The 22,312-nt window shown below is 38.9% G+C and overlaps 1 protein-coding gene across 1 annotated transcript in view; it reads right to left on the minus strand.

The window, feature by feature from the left end:
• The window catches only part of fstl5 (follistatin-like 5), a 163,779-nt gene that overhangs the window by 121,958 nt on the left and 19,509 nt on the right, over window positions 1-22,312 (minus strand). The window contains exons 2-3 of the mRNA XM_041944045.1: window positions 14,274-14,415; window positions 7,282-7,312 (exon numbers count right to left, since the gene is read on the minus strand). Of these exons, the coding sequence (XP_041799979.1) occupies window positions 7,282-7,312; window positions 14,274-14,415 (173 nt within the window). The remainder of the gene's footprint in view (window positions 1-7,281; window positions 7,313-14,273; window positions 14,416-22,312) is intronic.

Here is a 22,312-nt window from a genome sequence, read left to right on the forward strand (position 1 = left end):
CACTGTAAGTGCCATGGGTTCATGCAGATCACTTAGAATTATTGATGAATCTCAATTAGATTCATCTCACTCCATTTAATTCTACATATTCATGATATGGTTTGCCAAAAATTATGGGTATCAACATCCTGGGAGTCATTTATACACTGAAGATGAGTGTTGATGGTAATATTGTTGATCTTGCTAAGTGTGCAGCACGTTATGCTTCCTTTGGCAGTACTGATGATTGCCTTGACACCTATCACTCTCCTTTTTACCCCTCCAAGTTATTATTTTCCAATAAGCAGTTTAACGTTCCTTGCAAGTTCATTAAGGTGTTCAAAGACCTGAAAATAAATTGCATGCCATAACAGTTTACTAAGGTATGGCCCATAAACATATTCGTAAGGCCTTGGACAATGAAATCAATCAGTGTTTACCAGCATTAATAACACACTCTTAAAGCCAGGAGCCAGACAACTATGATTTAAACCTTTTGTGCAATCAGGAATCAGAATCTGCAGAATAAAAATCTGTTGAATCAAAAGAAATGATAGCACCTCTCCTTTGAATTTCAGAACTGATAACAAGATTGCAGCAATGAACAATGCAACAGGACTGGAGTGTGAAGCTCATTTGGGTTTCAAAGAAAGCAAGTGTTACAAAGGGCCCACAAAATCAGTCTTCCATTAATTTTCTGTGGAGCAGTTCCAAACTACTCAAACAGATGCATCTTTCTGCTGCTGAGAAAGACTTTTTGACTTTAAAGCTGAGAACAAAGGCAGTCAAACAGCTAATTTGCTGTTAAAAATGTATCTCCAGGGGTGAGAGCAGCAGAGACATCTAATTTAATCGCCATTTAAAGAAACACTATTTGAACAATAATTTCTCACAGATAGTAGCTCATTAGAAGCCTGTGCTCAGGCAGGAAACAATTGAGTAGTTCAAATTATGGTTCACAGGCTGCAGAAGTCTGCTGGTTTATTTTCCAGCCATCTAACTAGGAACTGTCATACACACAGGACACTAGGTGAGTGCAGTTATGCTTCCCCCTATTCAAAAATCAAGCTAATTTAGAATACACACTGACAGCTCCAGGGAAACTTTTTCAACGTGTCCCATGTGAGCACACAAAACCCAGTTAAAAGCATTATGCAGCATGAAATCGAGACAGTTAATTTAGCCAATAGGTAAATTTTGACTGTCATAGGAGAAAACGCGCAGGTGTACTGCATGAACAACATCAGGGTCCCTGCACTGTCAAAACAAATAGAACGGAGACATCATTAATTTTATCAGTTACAGCTGTGTTATATTAGCCAAAATATCCACTGTGATAAGGTTTTTAGATTGTAGCAGGTGCATTAATAGGCCAGTTAGCCCAAATAGAAAAACCATCAAATAACTTTTGAGCTATATCTAAGGATTTGGACAACAACAAACTGTGCATGAAGACCTGCAGTGCAAACACAGCCTAATACTCCTTGAAGTGCAGCATGACCATGAAAGGTATAGTGAGCTTTCTCCCCTGAGGAGGTGACAGACTTGTGCCGTACAGTATTTAGGCCAGACACAACTGTCCTCTTATGGCTTAGTGGGTCAAGGAGCATAAGTGGCCTGTAAAGCTAACCAGTAAGTCCTGGGGGAATTCAAAAAGAAAATCCTATAGGCCTTTTTTTTTTTTTTTTTTTAACTCGGCAGCCCATCTAAGCCCGTCAGTGGTGCTCACAAGCAGATGGTGCAGTGCAGTCCCACAGCCTCTCTTTAAAAACTACTTCTCTCCCTGCCCAGGAAAAGACTCCACACTCCATGAAACGACAGTAACTTGATTAAGACTTACGATATGAAAGCTTTTACAAATTAAATTGTGGCATAACAGTGAAAGGTTAGATGGAACAATGGGGAGTCTTCCAATAATTCTGTCTGAGAAAAGTCGGTGCAACGCAGCATTCACTGCTCTTCTGTACAGCTGTGACAAGTTATTAAAAGTGTAACCCGGGCCCAGGGGGTGGTGTGTAATTTTAGAATTAATATACAATTTAGAGTTTGGTGTTTGCAGCCTCTGAATTATTCAAATGTACTTCTGCTATGGGCTTGGGTTTGGTGGGGGTAAGGCAGCTGCTATGCATACAAATTAACATATTATGTCAGTATATGAAAGAACGGGAGACGACATAGATTAGAGGAACATAAACATTGGTGCCAGGCAACAAAACAAGATGTTGCTCTTGTGCAGAGTTCAAATCTGAAAGGCAGTCCTGTACTAAGGGGAATAGTCTAGCATATTCAATTGTTATTTTACACTGATACAGTCTGTCTGGTGGGGAAATGGCTATATTTACAGTACAGGCATTCAATCATCTGCACTGTCACGCTACTACATGTGTAACCACGTGTCCTCCAGTTAGGGAAATGTGATTAAAAAGCTAGATTTACCCTTAAACAAAATCTGCAAATAGTTTTAAAGAAGGCAACATTAAACAGTCCAGCATTTTGAACTCGATTAAGTAAACTTAAATTATTTGACAAAACTTTCGCCAAGACTGAAACATAGCAAAACTACCAAAAGAACCACCAAAGTCAAACAAAAAACAGAATTCGCTGAAGAAAAGTTGCTAAAAAGTTGTTGAAATCAAGTTAATGTAAATAATGGCGGCAAAGCATTTAAGCAATATTCATAAAAAATAATTGTAGTTCTATTCAAGATATATAAATAACAATTTTGTTGTTCTCAGCATCAAGTAAAGTAAATTATATTCCTAAAGTTGCAATCGAAAACAGCAATACAGCAACAATGGTAGAGGGTGTTGCGTCACATTTGTGTAGTTGTTTCACCTTACTATTGTTAGTACGCACGGAAAATGACACGGCCAATGAGCTATGGTAATGTGAATACAAATAAATTATTTACTTAACTGATATGGTTAGACAGTTTTGCAGGATGCACTGGATAGGTGTGACCCAACAGACCTTATCAACATCTGTCCACAGCAGATTATGGAGAGCAATGGAGATGGAGATATAGGCATTATGCCAATTTTAGTGTTGCACGACACACCACCATACCTGTAAAGATTAATCTAAAAAGTAATAATTTATTAAAAATCACTAACACAATAAAATTGTAGCTTTTTTATAGTAAAGCTAAATTTATACTGATTCCAATATTGTTCTGTTAAGAATAATTACTCTAGTTGTGTTATATTTTTAAATACTGTCTGTAGTTTTAGGCTCGAAGTTCAGTAAATTTGACCTGACACAAGCAGAGCATAAAACAAATTTGCAATTTGTTGACATAACAGAGGTCTGCTACACTGAACATGGTCAGCCACCACAGCAATAACATTCGTCTTTAGTTTGCACACCATACCAGCAGTCATCCTTCATGACAGTGTTGCCACCACTAACTGACTTTTACCATGAAATGGGGAAGGTAAGATTATCTCATAAAGTTCCATCAGTTATTTCATATGGCTAAATCAGTCTATTTATTCCATAAAATTGTATTTCACTGGCAGCCCAAGGTCTTGCTGCAACCTGCATAACAAGCTTGGTAGGTGTGGCACACGCTCATTCTGGGATTCCAATTACAGAGCTTCCTGGAAAACAGCTGGCATTTTTCTGTTTTTGTCTCTTACATGTTGACATTCAGTTAGAGTTTACAGGGCGGTGCATTCCCTCAATCTATAATTATTTTTTTGTTTTCTCATCCACATTGAATGTGGGAACATAATATCCATCCATCCATTTTCTAAACTGCTCATCCTGTTCAGGGTTGCAGCACACATTAGGTGAAAGATTGGACAGGCTACTCCCTGGACAGGCCGCCGGTCTATCATAGGGCAAGGAATATTACGGTCTCAGACAACTGAACACATTCAATTATGTACTGTATGCATGAATATGAAACAAAACCAAAAACTCACCACTCTATAATAAAGCAACTTATGTTGATTTTAAGGAATCAAACTATGATGAATGTATTCTGCAGGAGTTTTAAAAACAGACTGAATCCCCACCTATTCTCTAACAGGAATTATTTTGTACCCTTTTGTAAATATTAACTGAATCACTGTACTCTGTTCAGCTGCTCCTGTGTCTCCTCTCATTTTGGCTTGCTAGATGTCCATTCAAAATGTAGATGGTAACGTAGCTTGTAAAATTGAAGTTTTAATGCTAAATTGACCTCAGTTGCGTAATAATGAGAAGCCTCCAATGTACGGGGTGATGCTTGAATTATTTATGATTTTCTCTACAGTTCGCTCGCCTTCTCGTTATCAGGGCTGGAAATGAGTTTGCTGAAAACTAGCCAAAGTGAGATCTCCCCTCTCGGCTTACAGAACATGGCGCATTAAAGTGAATCACAGCAGACAGCTGGGGCCGCCCTTTATGGTAATGCACCCTCTACAATTACTGCTTCGACCTTCCCCGCTGAAGAAAAATGGGGAGACGTCCATTTAGTGGCCCTTTCAAACACTTAGTGGCAGACATGTTGGGCAGCAGGACCACCTTTTGCCTGACATTGACTCTTGTTTAGAGGAGACACAGAAGACATTAGAAAGGTGGCAGGTTGACAGATGACATGCATCTGTCAAACAGCAAGTGGACTATGGCGCATTAATGCATCCACACCGCCCTGTACCACACTGGTAGATTCAGCTGCTTGGGGATAATGGTGCTACAGTTATCTATTTAAGGATTGTTTTTCAAAGTAATCAGCTGTTTATAAAATGACAGCAAATAGTGAAAATCATCATCACAATTTTGCAGTATCCACAGTGGCATTTTGAAATAGTTTGATTTGTCAAAGCAACAGTCCGAAACTCAAAGATATTCAACTCTACAATGGAATAAAATCAAGAAAACCCACAATTCACAACTGAGAACTGTGTGAATAAAGACCTGATCTATATTGTGAACGTGGCTGGTAAACTGATGCCCCACAGACCTCCCTGTTGGCTATCTTTGACCAGTGGGTTCTCTTCAAGGCCAGGTCTATATTGGACGGCACAAACCACCCTGTTCACTTTGAGTTTGAAACTCTTGCCTCAGGCTATAGATTTAGAGTACTCCTGTTCAAGTGCAATTGGAGTAAAAATTCCTTTGCTCCCTGTGCAATAACATTGCTAAATCTGCAAACGTAATCTAGCATTTTCGAGATTGTTTTGTTGTATTATTGTGCTCTGTATATTGCATGTACAGGACACATTTTTCAATTTTGGACTGGTTTTTCATGCTGTACTTTTGTGGTCTTTTATCGTGTGGTCATGACTGAAATTCTGGTTTATAATATAACTAAATAGGCTGAAATGATTTGACGTTAGGGTTAGTCTTCTACAGTAGAAAACTAAATATATTTAGGTTTTGGACTTTTGGTTGAACAAAACAAAACATTTAAATATGTCTACCTGATAAATCGGGAAAATAATTGGCAGACTAATCTCTAATGAAAATAATTGTTGGTTGCAACCCTAATGTAGTTTCACTCTTATGGAGGGAAGTAATTCGTTATTTTAACAAAATAATGCTCAGTCAGCACAAAAGCATCATCTTTTACCATGCCTAAGGAACCTGAACAGCAGTTCATTCAGGCACAGAAGTTGATTTAAAGTCACATGTTTCACATCTATCAAGAATGGAAGGAAATCATGTTTGTTCAAAGATTGTTATTTAATTGCTGTGTATCTCCTAATGGAGGGTTTGAAATTTAGAGACAATCTCTGTCGCACTAGCAAAGATTACGCTGTTCAGCTATCTTGTAGTGGGGAAAGGTAACTAATTTCTCACGCACCATTTTGTCCTGTATTTCAGACTTTACACTTGTTGCACAAAACATAGAAAGTTACAAAAACATGCTATGCCAAGTGAAGGTAGACATACAGTATATCCTTCAAAGCTTCATGTAAAAAGCTTTTTCAAGACGGATTTCTTCCCGACTCCCTATCTTTGACTTGCTTTACACCCCTGCAGACCACGACCCATACTGAAATTGGCACATTTTCTACCACGATTTTCAAACACACGCACACACACAAGACCTGGCCAATGCATAATTGAGGATTGTCCTTTAAAACACTGTGTTGATGTTGAGGGGTTAGGTGGCTTGAACTACAACAATGTTTTCCATTGTCTGTTAAAGTTTGGTCACGACTCATACATGTTTCATCACAACGTATTACTCTGACACATTGATTACATATGGAACAATGTGTATCGCTACTAGGAGTGTCTGCAATTAGTTGACTAGCCATCTAAACATTGCTACCTTCACTAGTCAGCACCAGAGTCATGATTGCTGGAACAGTGGAAAGACGAACCAAGAAGGTTTTTTTGAGTTTTATTTTGCTTCTGTCATAAAATCGCTGTTCCTGTAAATGGAGTCTGGTGGCTTTGGTGAGGATGATATAGCATCTAGTTCTGGTTAAACAATTCAACACTGGTCCAATTTCAAAAATTGGGATCACCATCAGGCACTTACCCACAGAAACAAGCAAATATAGGGTCCATAAACAGGTAATATGTGACAAGAATTTCTCCCATTTGTCTGGGAAGTTCAAATCTTCCAAGACACGTGGAGCAGCAGCATTTTTTTTTTCTGGAAACCCTGATGCTCAGCACTAAGTACCACATATTTCTGCAACATTTAAAATAGGATTTGGCTATCGAAGAATATAATTAATGTTTTGAAATGGCTCTTAGAATAAACAACATTTTTCCAGACAACCTTATAGATTAAGTTGTGCTTAATTTTGACTGGTTTGAGTGTTTTCTAACTTCTGTTGACTAGTCTGAAACATCAGGGAAATTAGTCGTTGGGAACATCCCTACAATTATTTGTCCACAGCATCAGTGGCTATTGAATTCCACTGTGAGAAACTTCTATTCAGAGTTTAAAGGTACCTGGTTAAGTGAAGTGAAGACAGGAAATATTTACACCAGAATGTGGTCGGCTTGGCTTGTTAAAAAGTGATTATTTGGTGGAGCCAACTAACAGGTTAAAAGAGGAGGCAATAGGGTGCTCTGCTCCTAATGGCTTTCCTAGTGTGGATCTTTTTGTTACAGGTGTTAAGTGTATCTGGTGTTTTCTGTTATTTTCTGTTAGAATCTTCAGTACATAAATTCTTTACACTATGGGGGTGGGTGGGGGGGGGGGGGGTCCAAAAGATCTCACAGCAGATGTGCTTGAGCCATGGTGTGGCCTCCACCAGACAACAATCCTACACCTAACCCGCATAATGCTGTTGGAATACACTGCATGTCAGAGGAGAGGATTGAGATTAGAAGTGAGAAAAGAAAACTCACCCTTTATCCTCAAGCTCTCTGGGATCCCATCCTGCCAGAACAAGAGCAAAGAAAAAGAAGAGATCACAGTTATAATAAGCCATGAGATCACACAGAGCTGTTTTCATTTAGCTGAATTAGTTAAATCCTTGTAAAAATCTTTTCAAATGGCTCTGTGTTCAACCGAGATCATAAATGTCAATGCAGGCATGATGTTCACATCCAAGGATTTCACTCTGACCGCAAGAACTTGTCTGACACAATGTAGTGATGTTTGAATTTCAATTAATGATGCAGTGACAAGTCAGACTTTAATATGCTTTTACATTAAGTGGTAGTTTTCCTCACTTCCATGCGAAATGACCGATCTTTCAACTGGTTACCATAGTCACATTCCCTATGATTGTATTTTGTGGATTGAGGATATTCTAATTATGTCACTGTTTTCCCTGTTCTTCTTTAGGGGTCTTGTTCATGGTGTTTTTGTTTATCAGATATGTTGCATTCCGTCCTTTTCAACTTCATAGCTACATGTTGCCTTCAGATTGTGTTATCTTTCTTTCTGTCTAAGACTGGATGTTCATGCCTTTGCTGTAACATTTTTTCTTCATTCAAAGCAGACAAAATACTACTGTACTGCACCGGAGTCACTCAAAAAATGTGTGTGTATAGACATATAAACAAGTGCAAATAACCATGACCCCTTGAGTAGGTGCACTATAAAATCAGGTGCATAGTGATGGTGGTTGTAGAAAACGCTGTTATCAGACTACTATTCTAAGTAGCTGCTCTCCACAAACCATGAATACGAAAGAAAGAGCCATAAATATTTGATTTCTCTACAGTGGAATCTGCATAGCTCATCCTTCTTGTTCTTCTACAGAAAATTCAGACTCTCTTTCTACCAGCTCGAACACTGTGGTGTTATGGAGAAGATGCATTATGCAACAAGTCTACAGTCAATAATGAACAGTGGTCCCTGACGGCCTACTGAAAAAAGACGATTCCCCAATTGCTGAGTTTGCACAGAAAATCTAAATACTGTATATTTTCTTTCTAAAATATGCTAAATTGATTCTAAGTCAATTAATAGAGTATGTGATACAGTATTTCACATATGTATGGACAACTGTATCCAAGACTGCACTCGTTAAATTTTTTTTATACTATCAGTGCCATTTTCATATATATATATATATATATATATATACACTGCACTGAGTCCGCATTAATAACTGCTGCTGCTAATGAGACCTGTACCAGAGGAAAGAACACCCACATGAACAGTAACATACTTTTAACAAGTCCTGAGTTTAATGTAGACTTCATGTAGCAACCCAGCTGCTGTTAAATACAACATTTGGTGTTTACGGACTGAAGCTGAAAAGTGACAACAAAATACTACCATGTCAATTATAGCTACTAAATCATCCCAGCAAACTATACTCATGAGGACATAACTGCCTTGAAAAAAATTTTTCAGTTTACAGTTTTACAGTATTGATTACTCTCTCAATTATCATTTGATGATTCATCAGACTGTGTCAGACAACAGTAAAAGAACCCTGGGTAGCGTCTGCAAACTGCAAATTTTTCTGATCAATAGTCGAAAAAACAAGTACATATAGTACAGAGAAAAAGGGCAAATTCCCACATTTGAGAAAATCGAAGGCTAATTTTTTGAACTTTTGGTAGATTATTTTAGCAGTCAATAGAGTGAGGCAACTTGTTTGATCAATTGTTTGTAAATTAGATGTCTGTCAATCAACTCATGGATTAATTGACTTTGTGTTTCATCACTAAAAAGAGCCCTGAGATTATATTGGTTGTATAGGTTTGGAATGAAATACTTCCCATTCAGAGGAAAATTTAGGACCTTTCACAACTATTTAACATTGGGTGACTGTAATGTCCGAAAATATCCCCTCAGGTGTAAAGCCAGCCTTAGTTACTAAGCTATACCATCAGCTTGCGCTATTTGTTGGACAAAGCTGAGATGATACCATGAAACTATAAAGAAAAACTAAATTAAACATCATGATGTGTAATAAGATGGCCCTGCATACATATCAACTTTCTGGATGTTTTACAAAACATTGCTGACTAGCAACCCAGCAGGCCCAAATCACTGAAAACACCTGTGGCTCTTTGACATTCTTCGCATCCTCCCCACCCTCTGGAGGAGGTGACATTTCAAATTGCACTACAGGTAGGGAAGATATCAAATGGGGCTATTTGCATATGGCAGACAGTGTTCACACTTCATTTGTTTGAAGAGAGTGATTTCCCCAGGGCTGTTGGCAGGCCTGTCTCTGCTGCTCCGAGACTCTGGGGACGGTGAAGCACCCAGCTGTACAACCTGTGGTTCATCTGCCCCTGTCACAGCTAGCTGGCTGACCGCCCACATCTCTCTCTCTCTCTCCCTATCTGGCTTTATCTCTCAACCCCCTCTACCTATACTACCCTCCTCCTTTTCCTCTCTCTCTCCTACTTCGGATCACATATTCTTCACTCCTCCACACCATCAATTTTCAAGTACACTTCAGCTTGTAACATAAAACTACAAATTGCAACATATCTGTATGACAAGTGAGTAGTATATACAGTACAATGCCCTATTGGCAAGGCAGGATCAACCTCTTAGACCTAGTTCAGACTGATAGTGCTGAGTGACAAACAATACAGTGTCATTTTCTTCAAAGTGACCACTGCTTTGGGACAGTCGAGGTGCTGATGCAGAAAGCTTTGCACCGGGCTCAATTTTTGCTGCGGCCAATACAAGCTAATCGAGCAACAGAAAATTGGAAAACCTAATAATTGGGAGTACATAATCCTCGTTGATTAGTTTGAAATGTGAATACTGTAATTCCACTGTTCACCTCACAATCGTTAAAAACAGGATTAAGTATTATTTGCTCCATGGTAACTTTCAAGAGTTATAAAATCCTTCCTCATAGAGTTATAAACCACCCTGTTGTGTATTTGTATCTGATACACCATGTGTTGGATGCTGTTTTTCATCCTGCACCTGTACCCAACTGCAATTGTTTACACTAACAACTTTCTTTACCTGTGGCAACAAGCAACACATCCGCATCAGGCCACATCCTTTCATTTTTTAACCCTGCAAGAAGCAGCATAATATCAATAACAAGCAACACCGAAAATGAGTACGAGCCAAAGATGAGTGACCAGACATGAGCATGGACATTGACATCTTGTTATTGCGAAAGCATATTGGCTCCATATAGAATCTGCTTCTTCAGCCCCTGTGGAGACTTCACAGAAGCTGGTTACCTCAGCCTCAGGCTGGCTGCCATTTGAAAGTAGAAAGCTCATCAAGATGAGTGACAAGGGTTGGGGCTAAAACTGATCAGCTGAGGAGGAGGAGGAGGGTGAAAATAACAGTGATAGTATTCATATTTAAGCCAAACGCTGCTGATCGAAGTTGTAACTGAAGCTACTATATATCAAACTGTTTTTCTTGTGAATTTTAGGATTTATTCTTGTTATTTCTCCCTTTTCCTGTCTCTTTATCTTAATCTCATTTGCCCAACCCTCCCCCTCCCTCTCTTTCTCTCTCTCTGCTTATCCCCTGTTAATCTAGATTTGCCATGTGGCCAAGCCAGTGCTGGATGGACGGGGCTTTGCACACAGTTGTCCTTGCCTCCATTTTGTTTGTCCTGACATAACAGCTTGATGTCAGAGTGACAAACTCAGAAATTGCTTTTGTCCTTTGTGTCGAGCAAGCTTGGCCACAATTCCACAAATTTTACAAATTATACATGGAGTCTTTCCATCACTCTTATAGTAACACACATAAAAGAGCCTGGCTGAAATGAGACAATAATAAATAAAATCGCCAGCAAATACAAGCTTGACAACCGTTAACCATCACTTTGAGTAGTATTCACATTGTAATCAATCAGAATTAGGGCTATATTCTGGTGGCCAGGATCTGTGCCCTGTACCTGACCACATGTGGGGGATTTTACAGTGACTTCCTGAAATAATACCAAGGGAATTATGGATAGAGCATGTGACCAGCTGTTTGTGGCTGAGTGCCTCCTGGTGATTGAAGTCTTTTTGAGGACAGCTTATAAGGTTGTAACCGATCCTGTTACCCTTGTCAGACACTGTCCTTCAAAGCAAAGGAAAAGGCATAGCATTAACATGGCCAGTGGAGCATCACAGCTGGTGGCAGCAAGCTCAAAGGATGTTTAGTACATTTTCTGAATTTTCAAATGAGTAATTAATGCAATTATGTCATTTAGAAAAATGACCATTGTATTGTATAGTTCCCTTGATGACCTTTTTTTTTGTTATTCAATTGCTGTAATTTTGTAATTATGGACTTTGGCTATCTGTTATCCTTTAAAAAGTACAAACAAAATTAAAAATTTGAGCTGTCACCCATGTTGTAAAACTTGGTATTGCTTTTCAACAGTCCGTGGGTATCTCATTTTGAAACAACTGTTCTTTAACGCTGCTCACTCAACTGTATTGACAAGAGGATGACCCTGAGCGTCTCTGCAATCTAGCCGACAGCAGAGAAAATTCTCTAAGCAACAAAAAGACTGTTGACATATTTTGGAAAAGGCCTGCAATGTGGCCATTTTTCACCAAAGGGCTGTAAATTTCCACCGCCTCTTTTGACAGGCGGATAGATGAGTGGCGTTTACCTCTGTCCTCTCACAGGATGAATGTAATGGTATGCAGATGCTGTAATGACATTCCTCTGCGGTGTAATCACAGCGCCTGGCACATTAATTTCATTGGAGTGGAAAAGCACATACATCATTTTTGTAGCTTCTTGTCAAATTCCCACAACATGTGGACATACATTACTTTAATTATTAAAGTCACTGGTTCTAAACCAGGGTAATAAAATGAGAGAAAGTCAAAACTAACCAGTTTCAACAAGTGATAACACACTGCTGAATACAAAAGGAGGTAAAGAATGATTTAAAGCACCCTATAAATGTGCTGTTGGTTGAACTAAAGGGACGTCTGCTTTGTTCAAATAACATGGCATTACAATAAAAAGCATGGTGCACTCACTACGCAGTACAACAGAGAATAATGTGAGACCTAAGATTGCAGGGTCACTTCAGCCCAATCATAAAAAAACACTCTGAATGTTGTGCTGTAACGACTAACTGCAAATTGTGCCATGCCAGTACAAACTTTTGGACTGTTTTGGGAACTGGGCGAACTCACTTTTCACAAATAATTTCATCAATTTACCTTCCTCTGCAAAGTCGTATTAAAATTGTAGTTCACAATGTTTTCCTTATCATTTAAACAAGCTTCACTTTTCATTTGTCTCCTGGATTTCTGAACAAACCTGCTAAATTACCCCTGTTTTATCAGGGCGCCCCATCCTTCCTAAAGAAGACGCTGTAGATTCAGTATACCTTTAAATAAAATTCAGGTACCAGGATACTTTTCTGCCTAGATCAGTTAAACTTGTTGATATCGAAACGCTCTATCTATCCCTGAAATCTTACACCTAAAGGGATGAACACAGGTGCATAAACAAAGATACACTTTATCCTCCAGACCTCAAAGCATTTCCCTTGCAAGGTTAAACTGTTAGACACTGATATGTAAAAAAAAAAAAAAAAACACACACAGCCCATGATACGTAGGGTCTGGAGCAGCTGTTATAAAGCACTGACAAAACAATGGTGTTATGCCACATTCTACGCAGACATATGATTAAAAACAGTGATCTGGTCCTTTAAGACTTAAATCCAACACTGTCCAGGAAGCAAGGTTAGATTGTTCATCCTCTCTCTTTCCTTTGGTATAAAGCATCCAAACCTGGCAGAAGTGCTATCTCTGCAGTTTACTGGGATCATGTTACAGGATTTTTGGGTCCTGAAGTTTAAATCTCATTACTTGCTTAACACACACAATTTCCAAGGTAACTGTGGCTTGAGAGAAACAGAGCTGTTGCATAGCTGATATCTGCCGTCCACGTGTTTAGAAAGCATCTCTCAGAATAAATCTTGTTCAAAAGGTCAAAATGTGTTTGACCATTTTTTCAATTCAACAGCTTTGCATCGCTTCCTGCTCCTCACTCAACTCTGATACAGTCCAATGATGCTCCCACCATCTGTTCCCTCTGTCTCCCTCTCCATCTCCATCTCTTTCTTTTTCTAGCCACCTCTCACCCCACCCAGCCTTAGGTACCCCTGTGTTTGCATTTCATTCCCATGCAGACAGGACTTAAACTAACTGGAACAAATCTTAAATACATATATAATAAATACTTTGTCTGAAGATGACAGATTGCCTTCAAGTAAAAGCAAACATAGAACATTTTTTTCTTTATTGTCACTACCAATTTTTATCTTGGATTGGATAGAGAGGATAAGTGTTTACTAGTGAACATAACTAGACAGGGGGCTTATGGGAAATGTGTACTGAAGGACCACAATCCGACTAACGCCTCTTGACAAAACACTTTGCTTTCCTCAAGTCCCCATCTGCCAAAACAGTCAATTTATTTCCCAGTCTGGCTCTAATTGATGCATTTCTGCTAGTCTGGTGTTTTGGAAATGAATCAGACATAAACCAGAGTACACTACTAGTTTAGAGAGAAACAAATGTAACATATTCTTCGAGATAAAATGATAGACATTAATAAATGTGGCACATTTTGCTTGAGGGGCCTGCCCTGTATTGCAGGGTCAATAAGCATTAAATTACATCTTTTACTTTAAATGTTAAAATGACATGCAAACTACCTCACTTCATTCAAAGCTGATCATCTTTGCTCAGCTGTGCCTCGCATTAATCTGATGTAGTCTTTGAAAAGACAGTCCCCTGGCATAGAGGGAGGGATAATGATTCATCAAGAATTTTTCAGTAGGCAGAAAAACAACAACCACAGGAGAGTCATCTGATGCAGGAACGAAGCGCCACTGTAATTAGTTTCATACTTGGCAAAAGCACATAGTGCCTCTTGTTATGGAGAGCAAATGGGAAAAGACGGCGATCAATACCTTGTGTCGGAATCTCACGACAGGTCGATAGGCCGGCGACCTGAATCCTTCCTTGTTGGGTCTCCCGTCGGCACCAAGCACAGCGAGCCCCAACAGTAGAATTGCCGCCGACCACCATCTGGCTGTCTTCATTGGTCTTTTCCTGTCAAAAACCGAACAAGAATGGTGAATGCTCCTCTCCGAACACACTGGAGGTTCGATACCGGTTGGCCAAGACAATACATCAAGTCGCCATAATTAGTGTAGACAATGGGAAGCGCAAAACTGTCGCTGGTTTAAACTAAAGCTATCAATACGTGCCTTACACTCAGCAAAGAGATTAGATCTCCTTTTGAATCAATTAAGGGGAAATAGACGTCATGAGAAAATCAAGATAAAGAAGACAAAGAGCCAATATATTAAGGCAATTAAAGTGAGGGCTTTGGATTAATTAGGCTGAGTGTCTAAGTCAAGCAACTCTGATGCAGCGGAGAGATTACATCTTAAACAGTTTCCTCACATCCTCGCAGAGATGCAGCCCAAATACATTTGTTTAACGGAGTGAGAGTATTCACTTTTCACCTCCAATATAACAGCATCCTCAATAATTCATTGTGCTGTATAAAAACGAGTTTGACCTTTGCATGACATGAATTAAACAAAACAGTGTTTGGGGGGGGGGGGCATGCCCTGTGAAAATGTCTGTGTGACAGAAAAAGGGACATTCAATAAAGCAAAAATGCAGGAAATACACAGAAAAGAGCATACGTGTTAGCCAGTGCTCTCATATAGCGTATCACAAGGTTTAACACACACACAATAATACACAAACACATGCACACAAGCTTTATGTTAAAATCTGTTATGTGTTTGCTCATTCTTATTTTTATCTCTGGTCCTTATCTGGATTTATGCGTCAGTTCTTTGTGCAGAACATCACAAAGACTCCCCTTTGTTACAAACACTTTATAAATAAATTTGACTCAACTTGACTTGTTGATTTTCACAGGCAAACGCTGTGCTGTACTTTCTAAGCCATCTCAAGCCTCCAGTGCCTGCTCATCATCCTCCAGCAGAGGAAGATGACTGACAGCAGGATGGTGACCCTGCTTCCTTGTTCTTCTGGAGTGACATAGAGTCAGACAACAATGGCAATGTTGTGGCAGCTCTGCGGGCCCACACGCTATTCACTGGAGGTCAGGAGGTTATGCCGGCAGAGCGGCATGTCACTGTGATGTGCCGGACAAAGAGGGGGCATCAAAACTTTATTTCTGCGACTTTCTGTGACTTTTATTGCCTTTCTGTGCTGCCTGACACCTGCAGATTTCTTGCATATTTTCTTTAAAATTCTATTTATCCTTTTACTTAAACCAACCTTTTTTTTTAACAGATACAAAGACCTTTGTGTGTGCACTTTGTGTGATTCATGCTGATGGAAATATAAACTTTCAATTAGAGGAACAAATATCAACAGCTGGGCTATGCATATAATTGTGTGCCAGATTCAACATTCAACTTCCAGACTCCTTTAACCTTAAGAGACACTGGTATTTATTTAAGAATCTAAGTTTGTTGTCAGACTCTGCAACAGCTGTGATAGAATCTCCTTCTACACAAATTACACCCACCATCAGCCCACATATAAACCGATCCAGCTCATCCAGTTGAATTTACAGACACGTTCAAGTCAAATTTTCACAACTGAAACACATAAACCAGCTAATTAGAGCAGATATTCAAAGGAAATATCTACAAAGAAACCAAGGTACAAGGTATATGAAATATACTTGTATAATGCCGCTGCATTAAGCCTTGGTCTTTGGCCTATACTCCTTCATAACAAAGCTTTTAGCTTTTGTAGATGAAATGTCTCGTCATGACAGTCCCTCACTCATGTCTCTTGTCAGAGTAACAGAAAGGGGGCACTGAAAGTGCCTTGATAATCCAGTGGGCAGGGATCTTTTATTCCAAGCATGAATCTAGAAAATCAAAAGATTTCAGAACTTAGCAAAGTAATTGTTGAACCACTGATAATGATCAACAGCCATACCAACCCCCTGCATACATTGTCTGGTCGTACTGTGCTATGGGGCAGTAAAAATCTTACTTATTGCCTCTTTAATGTGATCATATTCATTCTCTATGCATTTTTACACTCTGCAGATCCAGGTAGGAACCCTGCCTGCAGCTGCTGCTGCTCCACTTCTCTACTAACACAGTCTTTTAGGCACACTAGGTGGATTAGCATATCTGCTAGCACGATCAATCAACTTCTTTGCGGCATCCCAGTGTTAAATGGTTTATTAATGGACTAACTTTTGTAGGGTGCTGTGTCAGAGACAGAGACATATGCACAGATTTAAGAAGTTTAACTGAGTCATAGAGCACAGTTCGTTGCAGACATTAAATTCATTATGGTCAGTCACAAGTGCAAGACATACAAATAACTTTCAAGTTCTACTTCTACCAGCAATTGAATCATTATTAATCTTAGAGGGAGGTCTGAACAGTTTGTGCCAACTGTGTTGTTCTGTATTTTACTAAAAGAGCAAAGTCCCTAAGAGAGGATTTACTGTGGATTGAACAATGCACATTTAAACTGCAACACCAGACTACACAGAGTTTCTCCTTGAATTTATGTGTCAATTGGTGAGTTAATTTTCTTGTCATTGAGTACATTTTCTCTTGTTCTTGTGCACCATTACTGTTCATAGAGATTTGGCACAATGACAAACAACACAGATCAGTAAGGATGAAGCAAATTTGAACATAAACGTTGGACAAAAACACAACTGCCTTTGCAAATATCATTAACAGCACACACTCAGTTGGTAGTGCTGTTGAATTGTATTGCATTACTGAGAAGTGTTTCTTTTATTTTGTTAATCCCATTTATGTCAATGAGGGTAGACTAAATATTATAAACACCTCCAAGTAAAACAATCCAGTCGCATCACAAACTTCAACAATAGCCATAAAGTTTAATCAACTCCATAATTGTTTTAACCAATCTGAACATTTCAGCATAACCTGTATGAATACAGGAATTGCAATAATGTTGTATTAGAATTGCATTGGTTTTAGCTAGGTGTGCCTAATACAATGAAAACTCAGTGTATTATTCAGTCACATCGTTTATCCAAAGTGAAACTGAAGCTATAACAAGGTTTCCATAAAAATAAAACTTTTAGTGTACATGGTCCTTAAATTAACAGGCATCTTTTGTGTGAGCATGTCACACCGTATATAATTGTATATGGTCACGATGTACAAGTGTTTGTGTGTGAGAGTAAGGGTGTGTGTTTGAATAAATACTTCAAGTCTTCTTTATTAGCCTTTAAAGCTCAAGAGACAGAAACAGTCTGGAAGATTTCCCTGGACCCCCTTAGGGAGTGCCATCATAACTTTGGCTTGTGGTTTTTAAATTCCCCGAAGCACGTCTAAGCTTTGGCATTGACTTTCAAATGAAGACTACCTATTTCCCACTATGTACACAATGCATCATGTCTTGACAAGCTCACAGCCGCTCTCCTCTAACCCCCCATCCGTCTCATTCAGCAGATTTTTGCCATTCAATGCACTGGACAAGCATAACAACAGAAATGTCTATACAGCCCCTCTTGCAGTTGCTATGCGCACAGTATGTATATGTCACCTGACTGCTAGAACATACAGGGAATTAGCTGGATTTAAGTACATGCACACATTGTAATTTACTATCAGCTGTCATGCATGTTTAAGAAAGCCATAAAATAGGAATACATAATTAAACTAGCCATACATTTTCCTGACATTATGCATAATTGTCCCCCAAAAGTCCTTAATTCAAGAATACTCATCACTCACATGACTAATTGTCAGCTTATACTAATTCTGACTTACTGCTGATAACTCTTCAATTTACAGCTTTCTCATTACAGTCAGCTTGTCTCAAATGTAATTAAAGAAAACCCTTGAGAAATCAGGAATTCTGAATATGGCCGATAGACCACTGGGAACATAGGATTTCCTGTTTTTCCAGTTGACAGTACAGTATGAGTTACAGTCCAGTCAAGAGAACACTGAGAACATATTTATTTTCAACAATCAGAACAGCATATGGCACAAGTTAAGATACTGAACATTTGAACAAAACATCACTAGATTAGTGACGTGTCTACTGCATTAAATATTAAGTCTATGTTGCACAATTTTTTTTCCTACTTTCCTCTCATGTGAATATCTTGCCAACCCTCAAATCTATCTTGTAACGCCAGGTGAGGTTCCAGCCTCCAGGCAGGGAACCGTTGTCCTGTTTCAGCAGCTGGATTCAGAAAATCCAGAGAAACCTGACCAGAGTAATGTTTGATATCTTTTGCCACTCTCAGTTTAGTAACATAAATATGTTGTGTGCAGTTTACAAGCATTACATGATTTATGGCTTACTGCTATTCAAAGCTGAAAACATTCAAGGCTGCCATGTTCCACCTTTCAACTCCCTTGCGGTCCACACTATTTGTTCAGGCACAGTAGAAAACTGTGGTTGTACTGCACATCTCCCAAGTGTGAGTGGGCTAAACATCTACGAATGAGGAACAGAACAACATGAATGCTCTGTCAACTGACCATAGCCAAAGAATCTCTAGAAAACTGAGAGTTGAGAGCTCTTTAAGGTCACTGTGTTGCTTGAAATACTCACTTTACATAAACCAGACCTCCTTCAACACAAAACAAAACAATTTTGCCAAGTATGTGATTTGATCTATCTGACAATTAAAAATACTGGACGTAGGGATGTCAACGGTTCACCATTTATCGGTTTATCACCAAGGGGCTGTAGGCTAAAACCTCCCTTAGACTGCGGCTAGGTGCCGAGTTAAAAGCTTATGAGGTAAAAACAGAGAAGCGTGCTAAGGAAAGCTCTGTGTGGGAACATTTTCTCCACAAAGGCAACAAAGTCAAATGTAAATTGTGTGATGGTACTCTTCCGTTTGGTACTAGCAGTATGGGTATCAAGAACAAGCACACGGCTGCCAAGTCTGAGGATGGCTTGCAGGCGAAGATCACATCACTGCCAGTCCAGGAGAGAAAGTGGTTTCACCCGGTTGGTGAGCCAAAAGATTGAGACCAATATGCCACCAATAAGTGTAGGAGAGGGTGAGGGATTCAAAGGGGTTGTTCAGTACCTTGAGTATGTTATGAGCTACTGTGATTAAGCACACTGAAAAACACTTTGAGGAAAAGAATGAGCTGAAAGTAAAGCTAGCCAGAGCAGACAAGTTAGCTCTAACCACAAACAGCTCTTACTAAAGAAAGCTACATCACAAGTACCTGTCACTTCATCAATGCTGACTGGGACATGCCGTCCAGCGTGCTCCTTAGCTCAAAGTGAGCTGATTAGTTACTAGTTAATGGGTACCAGGCCAGCAAAAGCAAAATTAATCAAAAATTATTCCTAACTGGAAGTAATCAATATGTTAAAAGTTATACAGAAGGTTTTCATTTGCAATAAACATAAGTGAACAAGTCAATATTAATTTGTGTATCTGGATGTCACATCTTTTAAGTGCTAGACATTTTGTTTATGAAATACGCAAGGTCACATTCCTGCCACATGAGCTTATCTTATTCTGATGCTGCCACAAAACAAACTGATAACAGATAGAATACAAATACATAGCAGAAAATGTTATGAGCTTCTCTCACAGATAATTTAAAAATCAAAGCCTGTTCTGCAAGATAGACAATTTTCATTTCACGAACACTATTCACAATCGTTTCTTTAAATGCCATTTTTGCAAAATGTGTTTGAAACCTGTCAAGTGTTGAAATGACATTTGAAGAGTCATTTATCATTTTCCTGTGGCAGCAACTTTTCAGCCCTTTGGCAGGTATATCCTATTTTTTTCTAAAGTACAAAATGCAAACTCACTGTTATTTATCCACTTTGCTGAGCATGCATGCGGATATACTGCAATCACCAAGTTTCAAAATCAGTCAGTCTTGCAGATTTACACCAGATTTACACCAGAGCATGCTCCAGCACAATCAGAGGTGTTGCATAGCTGGGCTGCTTACCAAGTGCCTTGCTTAACAGTTCCACTGTAGTATGATGAAGCCAAGGTGATGTTAACTTGCCATGACCACTCAAGGTTTTTGTTGTCTTTTAATAATTTTACATGAGCATAACATGATTTATAAAGAAATGAGAAACATCAGCTAAAGCATTACTTTTAGCTTTTTACCTTTATCAAGCAGTTCTGTTAATTTCAGACATAATACTCTTAGGTTACTTGGTAATTGAGGACAATTAACGCTAATACTAAGTGCAGCACTAGAGCATGGAGGTAACAGGGAACAGTACATTCGCAATGTCTGTAAAATGAAGGTAATCTGCCCTTATTCATATAATAAGAGCTAGGTTAGATGAAGTTGTCGCACCTCAGCAGGCTACTTTTTGAGTACGGGTACTTGACAGATCAATGTAGAAAGCAGAAACTCACCAGGGTGAAGTTAGTTTTAAGTTGGATATTCGACCAGCACTCACTCTGGACCCAGCAGCTTCTTCTTACTCAGCCAGTGTTAGCAGTAAGAGGATGGTTAGCTCACCTCTGAGCCCTCACTCATAACCACAGGGGTTTCACTTCGGGACCACCAATAAATTACTGTTTGATTGGCACAAAATCAATGTTATTTTCAATACCTTAGTGCTGACTTGCCGATATTAGTAAAAATTATGATAAGATTAAACTAAAGTGGTCTCATGTAGCACACCTATTTTGATTGTCAGTGCCAATTTATTTTTTTTACATAAATATTTGAAAAGAAAATAATTTTAAATATTTAAGTTTTTTTCGATTTTTGTCTGTATCTGTTCCTTTTCTTTTTTGTCCTCAAGTTGGTAAGCAAAATGTGAAATTGACATTTTTTTTTTTCCACTGCACAGCACTCTAAACAGTGCACACACACACAAACCGTGAACATCACACATGGCATGTTTTACAGTCTTTAATGTCTTTGTCTGAAAAAAAATCCAGGGAAATGATAGTCAATGTTAGTATAATTTATTGTTTTAAAAATCTGGCAAAATTATCTATGGGTGAGTGCACTTAATCCAATAGTGTTGCCTATTATCTGCAGTCATAGACATTGGAAATAGAAATTTACTCCACCTGTGTAACATACCTGCTGCTGTGAGAGAGGGGGAACGATAATAACACACTGTATGAGCCCCTACATGCGACTACAGAGGGAATGGGAAAAAACAAGTGCACAACACTTAAACACATACTCTTACACATAGGACCGACATTACACAATGTGAGAGTGCAAGTTAGTTACAAGACAGCACATGACAGATTGTAGCACATGTAGTGGCTCTCTGCAATGATGACTCTGTGCACAACGTGCCCAGACCTGACAGTGTGTCACTGGTTGTGAAACACATTCAATACTGAATGAGTTAGAGAAAGCTCAGACGCACCATGAAGATAGAACCAAATAAAAGGAGACAGTGAAGCCCATGATGCTGCTGTACTTATGTCGTCCAAAGCAATCCCTCATAGGAGAGTTGTGAAGGTGAACAAGACTCTGTGGGCAAGAATACCAGGCTGGAGGTCTTCGCCTGCCTAACCCTATACCCTATGTATACTGTAAGATAGTGTCACACAGCCAGTGAGCCAAATGCTGTTTTTGCCAGAAGCTTCCCTGGAATAAGGTTTTTATTATCCCTTATTATTAATAATATTTGTGTCTTCAAGGGCTTATGATTTGCATGATAAATTTTCATTTTGCTATCTTTTTAAAGGATTTATCAGGCTTCCTGGTTGATATGAGCATGCGTGACATATGCTGATATGAACCATACTTTATTGTTATAATAATAAAGATGCATTATGAACATCATAGCTCTACCTTTTTCAAATTATTTGAAATTAAAGAATTAAAGTCATGGGTCAGGCTTATTAATAGCCCAGTCTAATCAGCACTGCTGCACTAAAAATGCAGTCCATTTATCTATTACTGAACAGAAAGTAGAAATCAGACTTGCCGACCCTCACCTTTTTTTCAGCATTCTCCGA

This window comes from Chelmon rostratus, chromosome 9 (assembly GCF_017976325.1).
Source record: "Chelmon rostratus isolate fCheRos1 chromosome 9, fCheRos1.pri, whole genome shotgun sequence".
NCBI classification, from domain to species: Eukaryota; Metazoa; Chordata; class Actinopteri; order Chaetodontiformes; family Chaetodontidae; genus Chelmon; species Chelmon rostratus.